General features: G+C 41.4%; 1 protein-coding gene across 9 annotated transcripts in view; it reads right to left on the bottom strand.

Annotated features, from left to right (window-relative positions):
* EPC1 (enhancer of polycomb homolog 1) overlaps positions 1–18,305 on the bottom strand; it is a 64,339-nt gene extending 46,034 nt beyond the window's left edge. For 7 of the 9 annotated variants that reach the window (XR_012054451.1, XR_012054450.1, XM_030264372.4 and 4 more), the window contains exon 1: positions 3,992–4,144. Coding sequence is in view for 5 of the 9 variants with exons in the window: in XM_030264372.4 (XP_030120232.3) it covers positions 3,992–4,144 (153 nt within the window). In the remaining 4 variants the exon portion in view is untranslated. Of the gene's footprint in view, positions 1–3,991; positions 4,145–17,283; positions 17,512–18,127 lie in introns of those variants that run through there. The other 2 variants (XM_030264376.4, XM_032746626.3) reach the window with 2 other exon arrangements.
* Positions 18,306–18,575: the final 270 nt, after the last annotated feature.

Genomic DNA, 18,575 nt, shown 5'->3' with positions numbered 1-18,575 from the left:
CTCCTTTTTAAAACTTCCTTGAACAAATCAAAACCCCAACTACATTCATAGTCATTTTCCATAAGGATATATTTTTTAATTATCCACGAAGTCTCAACATCCCATCCCCCAGATTTCTATTTTTTAAGAGAATTTAGAAGCTAGGGATGTAGAATGCATTCTTTCTACTTTCCTTTCAAAAAAAGTAAAGAAAAGAAGTGTAGTTTCCCTGGGTTTGGTTGAAGGCCATAAAATCTAGATTGCCTGTAGAGCTCTGCACACTTTCTTTCTGAAATGTCACTGACCATGTTCAAACACTTTCAGCCCATCATATTTTTCACTTATTTTGCATAACTAAAGTTACCTCTGTTCTGCTTTCCCAGCTGTCTCCTTTCAGTCTAGAATCTGAATTTCTAGTAAAAAAAAACAAAAAAAAAAAACAACATCCTACTCATAAACCACAGGATACAAAAAGCAACAACTTTCTAAGTCATTTTTAAATTATAAACAAATCTACTCCACCTACTTCTTTATTCACAGTTATCAATGGACTTGACAGCCAAATCTGCTTTACTGCATTATTAACAGTGATCTGTTGTCTGATTCTCAAAATTACAGAGCTGAGGATCTCTTTTGCTCAAAACCAGCATTTGGAAATAATATAGGAGATGTTTAGTGTTACATAAGAAGATTCATTACATTTTGAAGGGTTTTTTCCCAGATGTATATGATACTTTTTAGTTTTTAGATGCAGCAACTAACTTTGCAACAGCCACAATGTGTTTACCTCAGAAACTCGGCAGCTAAAAACCAGCTGCCAGAAGACAGGATGAGCTGGTAACCTCCAGTACCACTGCCTGAATGTCCAAGAGGTTTTTTACTGGTCCTTTACCTCCTAACAAAATTCCTGACTGAAGCCATGGCCAAGCAAAGCAGTCTACTTGTAACAGAATTAACACCACTTAAGGCCTTTAGCTGTCACTTCCTTTAAAAGGGTTACTATATCCTTGGATCAACTGCATATTTCACAACTCCCATAAACTCGGCAAGGTTGTTTTTCCTTCAGAAGACTCTTAGAGAATATCACTTCTAAACTGAAGTTTCCAGTTGTAATAAGGAAGATGCATTATTTTTGCTATTTACTTCTTTGTAGGAACATGATGGGAGAAAGATAAGATGAAAGGGAAGCAAAATAAGATTCCTTTTTGTGCATCAAAACAGTAATTAGTCATTTAAATATCTTGTGACTCGCTGCCTGAATATTAAATCTCTTTGATTGCATTTTTCCCTAGGGAAAGTTATTTAGTCAAGAGGAGAACTCTTAGCTCCAAATATCTGTTAATTTAAAATTACATTTATGCAAAGCTCAAACCAATGTTAGAATTCTATTTATAAAAAGTTATAAATGCTAACTCACACTAGTTGACGACACCCTCTCCTCCAAAATCTTATGGACACTTTTGCCATCTGTTTATAATAAAACATCTATCATTTTTGTAAGCATTAGGGAAAAAATCCTCCAATACAAATCTTCAGCTACCTAACACAAACTACCAACTTACCAAAATCCTGCATGGCCTGAAGTTTGGGAAACAGAACACAGTAGGGTATTAAACCTATGAAGTCTGCCACAAGTTAAGTCATAGAACTGGACTCTCTGTTGCCAAAGCTAATATAAACTGAAGAGAAAGCTTTTTAGGGCAACAAGAGGGAAAGAAGGAAATTTAGCAAGTTGGCAGAAACAATAAGGAACAAGAGTTTAATAGCAACTATTTTATGTGAAAAGGTAAAAAAAATATTCAGAAGGACACCTGTGCTTACTGATGGCAATTTCTATTGGGGGTGCGTGTTTATGTGTGTACACACATATTCAAAACAAATGCAGGAGCAAACTTCAGCTGTGGGAAGCATTTACTTACTCCTAGGGCTAACCTCAAAGCAAAATTTAGGAAACAAAAGCATCACATTAACAAAAAAAGCAGGTCTTATAATTAACGTCTAAACTTTTTTCCTTGCCCACGACTACTTAGGTAGGACATATATGTCTGGGTTAAGGGAGACTATGCACAGAGCCCACGTAATTTTCCTAGCCTGAGAACTTGCAAAAGAATTCTCAGGCAAACAGTAAAAGAGAAAGACAGCAACCTGGCATTTCTACAAATAAATGCATGCAGTCTCACTCCCTTGAACTGAGAGATAAACTCGACAAGTGTCATAACAAACAACAAAATTTAATATTCTGGTACAAGAGGAAATTAAAGGTGTTTCTCTCATATTCAGAATCTACAGTTATCAATTTAGAATATACCTACTGTGCCCAAAAGAAACACAAGCATCCTAAGCACTGCTACCTACCACTTAAATACTCCTCAACCAATACCATGCTAAAGTTGTAAGCATCTTCACAAAAATAAACACCACCAAAACAACCCGATAAAAACCAACCTATTAGTTAGAAAAATAAAGAAAAAAAATCCCACCACACTTCACAATATATATGTTATCAGATGTGTAAAGCAACTTATGACTTGCAGAAGAGTTGGAAATACCAAATTATGTTAAAATGGTAAGGAGTTATGTTTAAAAAAGCCTCAGAAAGCAGTCACTCTATGGACAACAACATGCAAAGTGCATTACTCTCTAGAAACCTTTCTGCCCAAAGACATTTCATAAAAATTCACTGAGTCCATTACCTAAGAGCAATAGTGCCACAAAGAGGTAACTCCATTTAAAAGATGATACCTCTCTTAAAACAAATGTAACTCCAGATTTGCTACATCTAGAACTAGAAACTTTACAGCCTGTCACCTTCAAAGGACAATGAAGTCTGACAACTAGAAAAATTCAGGACTGTGAAACTCTAACTGAATTACTGAATATTCTGAGTTGGAAGGGACCCACAAGGATCATCGAGTCCAACTCTTAAGTGAATGGTCCATGTGGGGATGGATCCCACAACCCAGGCACTATTAGCACGCTGCTCTAACCAACTGAGCTAGTGTCACCTTTGTTCTTAGCACCGAATTTCAAAACCTGCTTACATAACTGTATTTCTACAGTACTTCCCTATTTGCTGTGCCTAATGCACAGATGGGGAGAACTGATTATACTACGGAAATAATTAAAGATTTACAACACTGCAAATAACGCACTTCAGAGCAGAGTCTTCAACAACAACAGTTACCAAGTGTTTTACCTTCAGCAAAAACAGCTACTGATTGTTTTACCTATGTTGGAACGTGCTCAGTGAATGATTAAATGACCCTGAAGTTCAAAATGGTTTAAAGTTTCATCCTGCACTGAGACAGCAAAACCGAGCAGGAAGTGAGAGACTTTTAGCCTCCAACACGGATTTCCTTACTCTGAGCGGTGCTTCACAACTGACTTTCGTGGGGGCCATCACAACTTTACTTACACCGCGCCTGTGCGACGGCACTTGCAGGGCTCTTAGATGAACCCAAACAGAAATCCTTGCACTTCCCATCTCCGGCAAGGGAACGGGAAAAGGCACAGGCCCCGCCGGGCCCCGCTCCCCTGAGGGCGGCCGGGCCCGCGCGCGCTCCCGCTGCCGCGCGCCCCCCGCGGCGCCGTCCGGCTCGGCAGCGCCCCCCGGCGGGGCCGCGCGCGCACGGCGCCGCCGCCGGGCCCCGTCCGCTCCCCGCGGCTGCCGCACCAGGCCCGGCCCAAGGACCGAGACACAAAATGGCGGCCGCCCCGCGGTGTCACGTGACCCCCTTTGTGCCTTTCGGGGCCCCGCGGAGGGGCCGCCGGCGGCCGCGAGGCTGGAGCGGGGGGCGAAGGGGCCGCGAGGGAGCTCCGGGAGAGGGCGCGGTGAGGGACGGCCGGGCTCGGCGCTTTCCCGCTCCGGGTGTCCCCCCCTCCCGGCGGGCGGGGAGAGTGGGGAGAAGATGGCGGCCATTTTGTGCTTGCGCAGAGGCGAAGGTGGGGGCCCGGGTGCGGGGGGGATGGTGGGACCCGGCCGAGGTGGGGGGGGGGGGGGGGTCTCACGTACCGACTCCTCTTCCTTCTCCATGCCCGTGGGCATCTGCGGCACGGCCCGATTAATGGAGGCATATTCGGCCAAGTCAGGCAGGTCCTCGCAGCGGAAGACGGGCAGCGGCTTGGACGCGTCCAGCGCCCGGGCCCGGAACGACAGTTTGCTCATGTTAGGCGGCGATGGCGGCTCCGGCTGGGAAGGGGGGGGCGACAGCAAGCGCGCTCCGAGCTGAGAGCCGGATCCCGCCGAGCGATCTCATGGAGGGACCGGGGCTCCCCCGGCGGGGCGGGGCGCACTCCGACACGGGGCCCGGCGGCGCCCGCTGGCGCGGCTGGGCTGGGCGCTGGCTCCGCTCCTCCGCCGCTCCGGTTCCGCTCAATACGCCACGGCCAACATGGCGGACATTAAACCTCGACTGGCCGCCTCTTTCAGCCAACCCCAGCGCCACAGCCATTCCCACACTGCATCGCGCAGGGCGCGGGCACGGCGCCGCCCGGGGGGAGCGCGCGCGGCGCGGGCACGGCGGCGCGGGCTCGGGAGCGCGGGACGCTGCGAGCGGCCCGAGCGGGCTCGGCAGCGCGGGAAGGCTCGGAGCCGCCGGAGCCGGATCGGGACACCGGGATCAGGGGCGCAGGCGGGAGCAAAGGGAGTTTTAATCGGCGTGTGCGGCGCCGCTCCGCCCTCCGGTCGCCGAGCTGTGCCGCGGAGCCGCGCTCCGCTTCTGCCGGGGTGAGGAATTTGGGACAGCCCCCAGCCCCTCACCCGGGGGGGAACCTCCCCTGCAGCCGCGCCTGACCATGACAGCCCTGGGAAACCTGGGCGAGACGGGCGGGGAGGTGCCGGTCCCGACCTTTCCGGCCTCGCGGGGCCCAGACGGCGGGACAGCGGTACCGGGCTCTGAATTCACCCCGACCCCGCCGGGCTGCGGTGTCCCCGGAGCGGCGCCCCAGAGTAGCGGGGCCCGGCCGGGAGCGCCCCTCGCCTCAGCGCCCGCCCGCCGGGCGCTGTCCCTCTCCGCGTCGCCGAACCGAGTTCGCGTCGGTGCTAAATAAAGGGGGAACACGGGCACCTGTCCGAAAACGGTGAAGAACCGGGCACCGCCACAACGGCATTGCCACCCCGTTTCTCTGAGGTTTTCAGAAACTTGGTCCGGCAGCAAAGTGCAGACACGTGAACTGGTTTAAGCCTTGCGTGGACTTAAGTTATTATCAGTGACCCGCTCAAGCGAGCTCACCCCGGGCAATGGGCAGAACCCACTTGAGCGTGTCTGATTAGGGAAGCTCGTTTACATCTCAATGAGTCGATTAAACCGATGCACCGTTCGGCTCTAAGCGAGGGATCGGAAATGCCGAGTTAGCCTGCTCTCGGTGCTCTCTGCACAAGCCGCCCCGGGGCATCCCAGCGCGGCCGCAGGAGCGTCACACGCTGCTCCGGCCCGCCCGGGCTGCAGTCGCCGAGCTGAGGAGCTCTGCGTGCTCGTGTATGTTCCTGCACCAGCTTAAACGGAATTCTAGCTCTGTGGTAAAAGCCATCTTATCCAAGTTATGCTTAGTTTTGTTTAAAATGCGAGATAGTTGTGTGTTGACTGACTTTAAGTGTCCCTCCACTTTCAATGCAAAATACTGTAGTTTTTACTGTCACATGAGAATCGGTAGACAGAACTTTATTCTTTATCACATATTACTCCTGGGGAACAGAACTTTAAAAACCTTATTTTGTTTAGCAATTTTAGAAATCTATAATAGAAGAAAAAGCTATTTTTAAAATCGCACCACCTCCTTAATAATACCACCACTCTCCTCAATCTTAAGCCACTATTAGACACTAGATGAAATATTACTCTAGATGCAGTTGATAACAGACAATTCAAGCCAACTATTTGCATGACTGTTTGGGAAACCAAAACCCGCTAGGTTTCCCAAACTGCTTAAACTGCAACTCATTTGGCTTTATAACTTTTCTGGGATGCTAAATTCTACCTGTTTTGCAAATGGGTAATGCAGTGGAAGACAGCTGCTAGGGAGAATGAGATTGTTTTTTTTTTTTTTAAGGGAGGCTTGATTGTTGTTTTTTATTCTTTTTAGGAGAGTGGCATGAACTAAGAAGTATCATTGTATTCATTTGCATTTCAGTAGTTACATCAGAATCAAATGTTTAAACATGCATATTACTTTTTACTCTAATCCTAAAGCTTAAAACACACACTAGTTAGAAATATAATCTTAAAATAAATTGCCCATAAAACATCTACACCCTTTTCCACAAATACTAAATAATTTAGTTTACCCAATTAGCAGAAAGATAAGGTGCTGAAAAAAAAGAACAAAAAATCACAATATGCCATCCTAGATTAGTGTTGACTTTAAAAATTAAATGAAAATGAAACACCTGGCAGCTAAGCAAAAATAAAAAGGCCATTAAGTATAACTCTCCACTTATAGTGATGAAAGGGAAACAATACATAATGAACATAATGAAAACCAAAATACTGAAAATATCCTTAACTATAAATGAAGAATAATCAAATTCACACTTATCCTTAATTGACCTTTGCATTTCTAACCCTGCCACAGGCTTGAAAAAAGTGCAGAGCAAGCAGAATGAACAATAACATTTGGACACAGACAGGACAGTGCATTAAGGAAAAGTTTTGGCCTGAAACTCTTCGACTCATCAGCTTTTAATGTCTTCCCAATAAAAGAGATTGTGTTTAAATATTTTGTGGCAGAAGATGATTAGTCCTCAAAATTAATTTGCTAGTAAGATGGAAAGTGTGATAATTGAAAACAATGTGACATTGGCCCTGATGTCTGTTCTGTAGATGGTGGCAGGAAAAGGTATGGAACGTAACCAGACTGATATTTTATCTTCCTTTTGGTTAGAAAATGCAGGTATATTTTAGGTTTTTTTCTGTTTTCTAGCTTTTACCAAAATGCACACTTTACATCTGTAGACATCAGTGCTGCACTATGACAGTAACTTATGCAGAATTGGTATTTTTTTGCAAGCTCTCAGTAAAAGATCAGTAAGTATAATTTAATTTGTTGAACCTAGGTGCTATGTGTCTATTTTAAAAGCTAACCTGTAAGGTAAAGTAACTGAAATATAATGAAAAGACATTTAGAATGGCTATCATTATTGTTTTTTAAACTGCTGAAATCATTTGGGACCTTTCTTTCAGGCTTTATCTTTTTATGATCACAATTAAAAGGACAAGCTTAACTAAAATGAAAGCACTTTGTGTATCAGCTATGTAGCTAGTAAATATAACCATTTCAAAATACATTCAAAAGTACTAAATTCAGACTGAGCATTATGGGCAAAGATACAACTTGATCCACGTACCTACAGACAGGGGTAGGGTTCTCTTGTGCTCTCATCTAACTCAGGTTTCTGAAGCCCAAAAACATAACTTCTATTTTGGTTTGCAAGTTCTGTGTACTGTTGGACATGTTGTTAGAAATTCTGGTATTAGTTAGTTTTATGGCTTAAAACCTCTCTGAGTTCAAGAAAGATTTCTAATCACTTACTTAAGCATGAATTGTAGCCTTTGGCACATGGGTTTAATATTGCATCCCATTCTAGCAGCAATCAATCATCATCCCAAAAGTACTACACATGACATGCATATAGGTTAAACCATGTCACTTTTGTTGCCTTTTGGCCTCAAGCATTTTGAATTTTAAGGATATAAATTCTAGGAGACAGTTGTTCAACTTAAGGAAAAAAAAAAGCTTTCTTAAATATTTTTGGGGTTTTTTTTTTTAATTAGGATTTGTTTGTGTTTGCAATTTATTTTTTTTTCACTCTGTGACTACCTTACAGTCTGCTTATAATAACTTTTTATTTATGTATACAGCAATTTTGTTGACCTGGGGTTTTTTTTTAATGCTTTTTTTTTTTTAACTCAAAGGTTAAGTCCAGCATCCTCACAAAAACTAAGCTGATCCTCAAACAGATATTCCATGGAGCCATATCCAAAAGAGAAGGAAAAGCCACTAGCCAGCAATTCTCTTACTGAGAAGAAACAAAGCTAAGAGAGGAGCAGCAAAAGCTATTGCCAGATTTCTAGTTTCTAGTGACAGCTAATCTCCTATAGGTGGTACAGGCAGTTGTCCATAGGAGGACTAAGACTTCAAAAGGAATTTATGACTAAGGATTAATGATTTAATTAATGATTTAGGATTATTATTTTACAGATTCATCGTTGTCCCAACATCATCTGGACAGATATGCAAGAAAATGGTAAAATGGGCTCTGATTAAAAACACAAAGAATTTGATGGAATTTTTTTAGTACTGTCAGAAGAGAATCAGTTTCCTTTATACAGCTTGTTTTGGAGACTTAAGTTTTTATGTGTCTAGGAAAAAACACGTTATAGTGGAAGTAGTTATTCTCTTAGATACAGTGGTGATAAAAAGACACAAATTATGCTGAGACTCTTCTGTCTTGAAATACATTTTTCCTGTTTAAGTTTTAATGGATTCAGAACAGGTGTCCTAGGAATTGTAAGGGTTAAAGGTGACTTATGATTTTCTCCTTCATGTTTTAATTTTTAAACACATATCCCCTCTATGCTAGACACACCTTGAATTCTTGATTTAGTCATCTTTACTAGCAAGTAATTTCACAAATTAATCATTTAGGATTAAGTAGTAAGAAAAAAGGGGACAAAACAAAATCCAAAAATATTTGATTTTATGCTCTGGGTTATTGGGTTTTTTTTTTTTTCAATCTTTATCCAAAATATTTTGTATTCTGACATACAAAACAATAATAATACTAAAATCTCAATTTGTTACATAAACACAATTTGAGCAGGCTGGGCTGGTTAACATCTCTGATTTACGTATGGACTTCTGCAAACATCAGATTACAACACATGAATAATCTCTGAGTCAAATAAATTTAATCACATGATTAAATCCTGTATTATTTCTAGTAGACAAGCCATCAGAAGGGCGAAGCCCTTATGTTTTCTTGCAAAAAAAAAAACAAACCCTAACACAAACAACAAAAACCCAAGCAAACAAACAAAAAAGCAAGCAAAACCACAACCAGATTTAAAAAAAACCCAAAACAAACAGCAACCAACCAAATATAAAAGCCCTGCCTTCTCCTGCCAACACAATTGCTAGTTCATCAATCAAAGAGCTAAGGATGTCTAACTTTGATATTCTGCATAGTATAAGGTGAAAGGCTAAAAAAGGAAAACAGAAGTAGAGAAATTATAGCTGTACACAGGTCTGCACACTGTCCCAAATCCTTCAATTGACCATTAAGCTAAAAACAAACGAAAAAACCCCACCACAAACACACACATGGCATCACTACATAAACATCAACTGCCAGTGCTCACATCCCAACATGGGATAAAGGGGTAAACTGGTGACAGGCTCTGGGCCTTTGCATGACTTCAGAAACTTTACTTCTACCCTGGTAGGTGCCTGGCTCTATGTAAATGCAAATAATATAGCAAATTCAGTTAAATAGTAAGACCTGAATGTCTTACTATTACATGCTCTAACTTTTTAGATTTTTACCTTACACTTCCAAGATAGAAATCCTGTCTTGAAAGTCAATTTATGAAAAATCATTTCAAGTGCTTCAGGGCTTCTGGTTAGTATGATCAAGTATTTTCAAACTTCAAAATTACGTTGCTGATGTTAAATAATGTGGAGTTAAATTAATGTGGAATTACTATAGAACTTTATCTATGACTATATGACTTCATATATAACTGTAACAAAGACAAATGCTTTAATTTGCAGTTCCTCAATCAGAATGCAAGTAGGTTATCTGCTTCCCTGACACAGCTGGGGAAAACAGTGACTTATGTCTAGATAGAAATTAGCTTAGCTTCAGAAATCTTTTGGTGCAGGAAAGTACATTTGCATCTTGGAATGAAGAGGCATTTCCTAACATATATGTTTAGATTGTTTTTATTTTAATGTTAGTGGGATGTACCTACATACCTACAAATTCCAGATCAAATTAATACAAATGTGTTATTAAGTACCTTATACAGGCTATACCATCTTTACTTAACATAAATACATTTCTCCATTTCAAAGAAATGAAAAAAATACAAATAACTTAGCTTTTGGATTTCTAAAGCTTGTTATTAGCTTGCAAGAACACAAATATTCTTTCCATTTTAGAAGTGGATTTTTTACACACTGTATTTGATTTATACTAAATTAAGCATGAGTAAATGTTATAAAAATATTGTTTGTCTTCTGGGATACAAATAATCATGATCATATTTATAACCCAATGTTTCTATATAAAGTTAAGAAAGCATAAATTAATAATGCTGCATTAGTGGGAAAAAAGGCCTAATGAATTAAGTTTGACTGTAAATATCCAGCAGAGGAGGCTAGTTCTGAATATAAAATTGATCAGATGACACTGTTTGGAGATATCCTTATCTAAATATCTTTAAATGATAGCAAATGCTTAAAAGTGTAAAATTATGATAGGGTTAATCTGAAGAAAATGTAATTTTTGAGGTTTTTCAACATTTAGAGAATGCAAACAACTTGTGGGAGATGGGCAGATGTTGAAAGGGAAATGTTTCGGTCTAGATGCAAACATGAAGTTGCAGTGAGAAGAAAAATAGAAAAATCACATTATATTATTTTCTCTGTCACTAATGTAGGTGGGATAATGGAACCCAGAAGTGCTGTGATATCACTGGCATTTTCTTCTCACCATCCCTGTGAAATCCCCAAATATGGTGTTAGGGCAACCTGAGGAGCAGAGCCAAATGGAAAGTGGTTTTCTCAAATCATTCAGGTTGCAAGCAGGTAAGACTTGAACCACACTCCACACCCCACACGCCCCCCAAAATCCATCTCTGACAAAGACACTCAGTTCCCATTCTCTTATTGTGCAGTGTGTCAGTTTTATGACTGTTCTGACATTCTGCTCCTCTGACCAAGAGAGCACGACAGACCCCTGTCATTAACACTGGGGTTAATGTGCACCAGCCTGCCACTGGTCACATGTTCCAAGTCTGCTGAGCTTTTTACTTAAAACCAACTCAAGAAGGATGTTAGCATAAAGAGACACAACCTAATTTTTAAAAAATATCAAGGGAGAATATGAAAGATGGGGAAAAAAACCAGTTTCTTACATTAAAGTACCTCATCTGGAAGTGTGCTTGACTAGACCTTCCAAATCCCACAGATTCCCACAACATCCAATTTTTAACTTGGAAATTGATTCAGAGATGACAAAAGAAAGCAGAATACTTTCTTATGGAATCTTCATTCATTATGTGCTTGTAGATGAATATGGGCTAAACAGAAAGTGTCTATGCAGAGTTATCAGATATATGTTTTCTCCCCTCTATTATCCAGCATGGTTTCTCCTTAAAAGATGCTGATTGCAGCACTTTTCTTGAGTTATGAATACACAAGTACTTTTTCTAAAGACATCAAGATGTTCTGCCTTGTGTGGATACCTTTGAGACCATCAGAAATAACACAGCTGCTCTGAATTATAACCTTTAAAATTGAATTTTAAATTTTCTTGAGAAAAAAAAATCTTATTAATAAATCCAGTCAGAAAACATGCCCCATCTGTTACAGATGAAAAACTGTCAGGTGAAAGGACCCTTTCATGAAGTTATCCTTTTAGTGATCAGGTTATGGCAGCACCAAGATTCTTTAGTAAGTAGAAGGGGATGCTGTGAAATCCCCAGATCCAAGTCACTTGATTTTTATGTCTATTTGAACATGGAAAGCTCACTCTTATTTGTGTTAATGAATATTCCAGATGCACATCCCTGTGAGGCCAAGGGTCTTCCTTCCATTTAGTAATTTCCTCAAGGCTCTGAAGGAGAGTGAGGATTAAGAGCCAACTTCTTGTTACCTAAATCATGCACAGGTCATTATTAGCAAACTCACAGGCATGGGATATCTCTGATTAAGTGAGGGCATTCATATCTCAATTAGTCACAGGAGGCAGATGGAGACCTGATCAGGATACTTAGTTAAATTTAAGATACAGTCCTTATCACACCAGACATCAAAAATTTGGTTGTGTTTGTTTTCTTCTTGTTTTTTCTGTTGTTGGAGTCCTTTTGTCATTTTTTAAGGCTATGTTATTCTCCTGGATGTCATTTTTTAAGGCTATCATTTACTTGATCTCTTTCTTTCCACTGCAGATTACAGATTTAACAATACCCATCTAAAGGTAAATGAAGTAAGTTCTACATGAATATATACAATACAGGGATTATAATTCACTCAGAAGTCCAACTTACTGTAAACCCAGGGAAATGCGAGTTAACACCACCTTACAGGCCCATTTCCCAGGTCTCTAACCCAAGGAAAAACCAAAGTGGAACCTGACAAAAGGAAGACTCCTCTGGGAAGAACAAATCTGCTCACTGTTCCCTGGAATTCCTACATTTTACATTATTGAGTAAAATCCATGAGACAGTCCTGGGAACGGGGATGAGATTGAACCCCACCTTTTCCTCTGGAAATCCTAGTGCTCAATGCATTGTAAAATCTAACTCATCCTTTTCCCATTCCCTAGCAATAGTGATCCAGGTTCTGCTCAGCAACATAAAATGGCACGTCAGCATCCCCCATTTTCAGTCATTTGCTCCAAGCTGGAATTCACATGGACTACGTTTAGAGCTCTTGCTATTTTTACTGGTGCTCAAAGCAATAGACATTATATCTGTAACTACTGTTTTCTGTTGTATGGTGTTGGTTGGCTCTGAGCAATTTTCCATTTACCATCCAGGAGCTCCACAACAGCATCCCAACTCGCTGCACAAGTAGTGAAGACTAGGACTCGCGTGTTATTTGGCAGTTCCCATCTCTCTGTTGTTTATATTGGGAGATAAGCAGAGAGAATAGTTTTTAGCAAATATACAGACTTTTTAAACACTACAATACCTTCTGACCACCAATTTCAGGTTCTAGTTACTATTCCTAGAGAATTGACAAACAAACCTTCCTATTAAGGAAGTTTATAGTATTGGTATTATCTTGCTCCTGGATAGTCCAGCAGTAACACAATAAACTGGAAATGTGACTTAGTAAGGGGTTTAAAGAAGCCCACAGGACCTGAAGCCACCTGGTCACATCTGTGCAAGGCATGCTTTGTTGCTCACAACAGCAATACAGGAGTTATATTTCGAAGCGCTGACATTCCCCCATCCTGTATATTTACTAAAGAATTTAAAGTCTAGGATTGTCTCTTCACTACAACATGAATTAACTTCTTGTGCTATTTTCTAAGAGAGGAAAAATATGAAGAATGCTAAAAGGTGAAAGGATGTGCTAGCTACAGCAGTTCCTCTGGCATGTAGAATTTAGAGCAGATAATTTCATAACACCGAAAGGTCATGCAAATATCAGTCTGGAAGAGATATGGAGAGACCTAACTTTGTAGAAGATGAGTCTGAAGGAGGCATGTAGTATATTGCCCTTTGTTCACTGCTGAGAAACAGGTGTTCCTTGAAGTTTTAAACTAATTATTCATTGCTACAAGTTGATGCTGACAAGTAGGCTGTGGAGAAGTACAGCTAGCAAAGTTATGAAATAAGAAAGGTGAGGAGAAACAAGATTATGTCACAAGGTGTCCAACATAGAGATGGCCCCCCACCTTTGAAACCATGTTGGATCAAGGACACAAAGAATACTTTAGAGCCCTCAAAAGCAGGGGGTATGACTTTTGTTTGAGCTGAGCCCCAAACAACATTCTTCTACACGACTAACCCACTTCTGAGGAACTGCTCGCATGACATTTTGGTTAACTTTGGAAGCTGATTCTATCTGCCTGGGATCTACACATCTTGCACTAACTACTATTGACCATTTTAGACAGCCATTTTTACCATGACTCTTACTTGAGTACATAATACTAGTAATTTTGTATATGCAAAGGAATGTAAAAGGTATCTCACCAAGGCACAAAGAACATTTTGGTCAGTTAGGTTGAATTAAGCTCTTGAAAAAGATTGGTTTATAGTACGATTCCATACTTCAAACAGTTTTAAGCCAAGAGACCCAAATATCTTACAAAGGTGCCTGTACTATATAGACTTTCTAGGTAAAAGAGAAACTGTATTAGGAGAAAAATATATTACTTTTGGCAACTTAGAAATGGAGGTATATGTAAGGGAGAAAATTAAGAAACCCGACAAAAAAAAAAAAAAAAAGTTATTATGCTTTAGGTCCTGGAATTCGACATACTGGTATTTCAGAAGGAGCAGGGTAAAACACAATAAAGAATGAGCTACCCCACAGAAATTACTCTTCCAGGCATGTCTGCAGAAGATGCAGGAGGTAAATTAGTTGCTAGCTTTGAGAAGATACAGAATCTTAAACACTTCTTACTTCTTACTGGCAACACAATGGCTCAAAAAGGAAGGAGATAAGTGAGAGAGCCACTGAGTTGTGGAAGATCAGCACTTCACTCTTCTCACCCTATGATTTGATGGGAGTAAAACCAGACACTTTCATCAGTTGCAGCTTCAAAGTTGCAAAACCACAACCAAAATTAAAGCATAGCCTCAGTTGAATGGGAGAGAGGGGAGAAAGTGTGAAGCAAGTTTCCATTCAGATTTCATTTTTTTGCCGACTTCACTGAGCTCGAACTGACTCTGAGCAGCAAGATCACAACACTCAGTTGTGCATGGCCTGCATGTACAGGGTGCAGCCACAAGAAATCATCACTTTCATGGTGCAAGATGATAAAAGCATTAAAATACTTTCAGTAAGCACCTCAGTTTATCATTTGTTCAGTACTGTTGTCCGTGGATGAGCACACTGAGCCTTGGTCTGAATGATGTCAAAAAAGAAAAGTTGCATCAGAATTAAACAGCCCAGTGATTCTCTAAGACTGATAATTATTGTAATAAACTCAACAGCTGGCACTACTTCTATTGGCATAAACTGTGCCCAAAATGCCGACCTTATATCCTATTGATCAGGTCTCAGAAATGGAAATGGAGGATGGCCCAATTCCACGCTTTCTAACAGGGTTTATGCCTTGGTGTTTGTCCTCAAGTCTAAGAGTTGTACCAGGACACCAAAGAAGTAGAGGTCATACTGCACTGTCATAGGTCTCTGCTCCAGGCAAGAATTCATAAAAGCAGATTTTGTCTGATAGAGAGATGATAAAACTGGCTGCTCTCTTGGATATATGTTTGTTACTGTTAGGAGGTTGCAAGATGTATTTTACCTAAGACAGAAGCAAAATTTACCTTCTTTTAAAAAGGAATAGTGAATAAGAGACCATTACAGAGATCTACTGAAGTTGTATATCAGTTTCCATAAAACTAATTAACTTAATGAGCAAACTCTTTGATCTGATATATATATTCATTATTGAAGATTTAAACATTTACAAGAAGTTTAGAGACTGTTTCAAATGGCCTAGTATTTGTCAAATTTATTCTTTGAAAATACTGAGGACATTGAAATGTAAAATAGATGCAAAGGCCTCTAAAATTATCAGCTTTTATCACTCCAAAATAACAGGCACATTGATTTCTTAAGAATGTGTTGAATTTAATGTCAAATTTGTTCCTGAACCTGTTAAGTTTCCAATATATGCTCTGATCATGGGCTTGACTATGTCTTCCCAACCATCTTAGAACATGAATCACTTCTGTTTTCTTACACCTAATATGGATGTTAGCAGAAAGCCTTCTAATCCTTTTGCACTTAGAACCGAGGTGATCTGTAGGTTGCAACAAAAGAAAACACACATTAACATGTATCTTTGTATAAAGACATGTAAAATGCATGCTCCACTTAGCAACAGGAAAGAAATAACCCACCCACCTCAGGTGAATCCTCTTACAATCTGAAGGACTACATTAGGTTTTCCCTTTTCAACCCAAACTCCTACAGACCTCATCAGGAGATTTGCATATGCAAGTACGAGAGCGAGGGGGACCTTAGGGCTTCATGAGCAGCCGTGGATGGACCCTTTAACTTCACAACAAGCAAACAATGGACTAGTTGCACAATAAGTGTGTGCCAAAGCCTTCCATATTGGCTGCAAAAAATAATTTAAAAATCTTTCATCTGCAGCCACTGCAAAATCATTTTGGGGGTGGGACCGAAGATCTCATCACTGAGGAAAACTGGACCCTAGGTACAGGATTGAAAAAAAATTAAGGATACGCTTCATTACACAAACCAGCGAAAGGGTGAGGTCATGCCTCTGCCGGGCCATAGTTCATGCGACACTACAATTTTCTAGATATACAATTTCATCGTAATTCTAACTAATTTGCGGTTATTTTTGATACAGAGAAAAGGAAAAGATACAATAGATCAACCCGTGCCCCACCTTTCTCCCTCCGGCCCCCTCCGCCTTTAGAGCCAGGGACACGAATTGTTTCGGAGCCCCACAGCGCCACCAGCACAGAGCAATGCAAAACAAAAAAGATCTCCCACCGGGTGGAAAAAAAAAAAAAAAAAAAGGAAAGAGCCTAGAAAAATGCCAAAATTTACAAAATGTCTCCCAAATGTGCCTTCTTAGAAGAAAAAGAGCAAACAAACCACTCAACACCCCCCACCCCCCCAAAAAAACCACAAAAAAACAAACCAAACAACCCAACACCAAGACATCTAAGTGAAGTGTGGGGAAATAAGAACCTTTATATAACTAATGCTTTAAGCTAATTATCACAAGAGCTGGAATTTGTAAATAAAAAGGTCACTGTTTAGTAAGAGACATAACTTAATATAAACCCTCTTATGTCCATCTCCACCTTCACCATATCAAGGGCAGTTTTCCCCCTTACTTTAGACCAAAGTAATCCATCAAGAGCCATCACAAATGGCATTGTAAACTCTTTCAGCTACCATCAGACCATACAGTAGCAACATAACATGCTTCTTTATACACGAGAGCTGCATTATATTTATATAGACAGTCACATATTTGGTCCTGGATCCGTTTATTACTCGGTAAAGAATTCCCCCCCGCCCCCCCCCCACCCCAACAAAAAGCCAGAACCAAAAAAAAACAAACAAACAAAAAAAACCAAGTCCATCTGGAAAATATTTGAGTTCTTATACTCCTAAACTGAAGTTAAATTGTTTTTAATCTTCTCGTGTATAAAATTTTAAAGAGGAAACAAAACTGACTTCAGTAATTGTCGCTATTAAGGAGACACCGTTGGGTGGGATTCACATGAGATCAAAGCTATGAAAAATACAAGACTACGTTTTGTTCATCAACACAACGAAAATCTTCCACAGCACTAATACACGCCAAAAACCCGCAGAAAGGAATATTTTTGGTTAAAAACACAAACTTACCTTCGAAGAAGGCAGCCCTTGCAAAAGGGCTGTAACAATATGGACTGCATACTCGCTCTCCTACAACCAGCCACCTCCATGCTGCAAAGGGTTTCCCGAACATCCTTAAAATATTTCGCAAATGCAGAAAGTGAGACTTTTCTTTTCTTTCCTTTCCTTTTTTTTTTTTTTTTTTTTTTCCCTCTCCTCCCTCTCTTCTTTCCTCCCCCTGCCCGTCACCCCGCCAGGATCGCCGGGCGAGGAAGGAGGCGGCTTCCCGAGGGTCGGCGGGCGATGCCGGCGGGCGGCCGCAGCCGGGGCGGGGGACCCGGTGCCGCCGGGGTCACAACTTTGCCGGGGCTGGCGTTGGCTCGATGGGCTCCGCGGGCAGCGGCGCCCCCGCCCGCCCCGCCGCTCCCCCCGCCGCCGCCTGGAAAAATGCAGTGTGCCATTTTACACCCGCCTCTGGAGCACACAGGACCAAAGTCTAGCGCTGGTTTTCGGTGACACTGCAAAACTACGGCTCGCCCCGCGCAACCCCACGCCTCATCCTCCCCTCGGTTAGAGCAGCTGCCTCTTGAGAATTAATAAAGGAAGGCTGTTGGACAAAATAATTCCAAGACTTCGCCGTTTTCCCTCCGTCCCTCCCCCCGCCCCCGCCCCCACTCCGAACCCCGCAGCAAGTTTGTGCCGCCCGGCGCATCCCTCGGCCTCCCCCCGCGGCACCCCCGCCCCGCCGGGCTCCGGCAGCCTCGCAGCATCCGAAAGAGCCAGTCATGCCTGAAACAAAATCCATGATTCCTGGAAAGTGGGGAGGCTGGAATCCCAACAAATACTCAATTTACTTACAATTATAAATACCTACCTTATGAAAGGACTAAATTAACACTAAATTCAACAGATACATCCGTTACGGCAGGAATAGTTTTTCCATAAATACTGTTTTAAAAACCCCTCCTTATACTGACTGACAGAATTCTACCATGCTGCCCACAAACAAAATGGCTGTGGCACCGAGTTTTTTGGTTCCTCCCACTGTGCCTCCCCCTGGCCTCCAGGAAGTGGTAGAAATCCAAAATAAAATCCGCACGAAAAGTACAATACATCAGCCAAACTCCGCACGGCACCGCCAGACAGCATCGGGAGGGAAGCACATTCACCAACATTGTAGTTTCTCGAGGATTTTTATTGTTTTTAAAAGGGCATCAATCACTGGGAATTTACATCACTGTGTAATCTGAACTTCCTGCTTTACATATTTATAAGGTCTTTCACCTATCTTGGCAGGCTTTCAAATTAAGTGGGTTGGGAAA

The sequence above is a fragment of the Taeniopygia guttata genome, chromosome 2 (assembly GCF_048771995.1).
Source record: "Taeniopygia guttata chromosome 2, bTaeGut7.mat, whole genome shotgun sequence".
NCBI lineage: Eukaryota > Metazoa > Chordata > Aves > Passeriformes > Estrildidae > Taeniopygia > Taeniopygia guttata.
The sequence above is the reverse complement of the archived record's forward strand: the minus strand, read 5'-3'. Positions and strand labels throughout refer to the sequence as shown.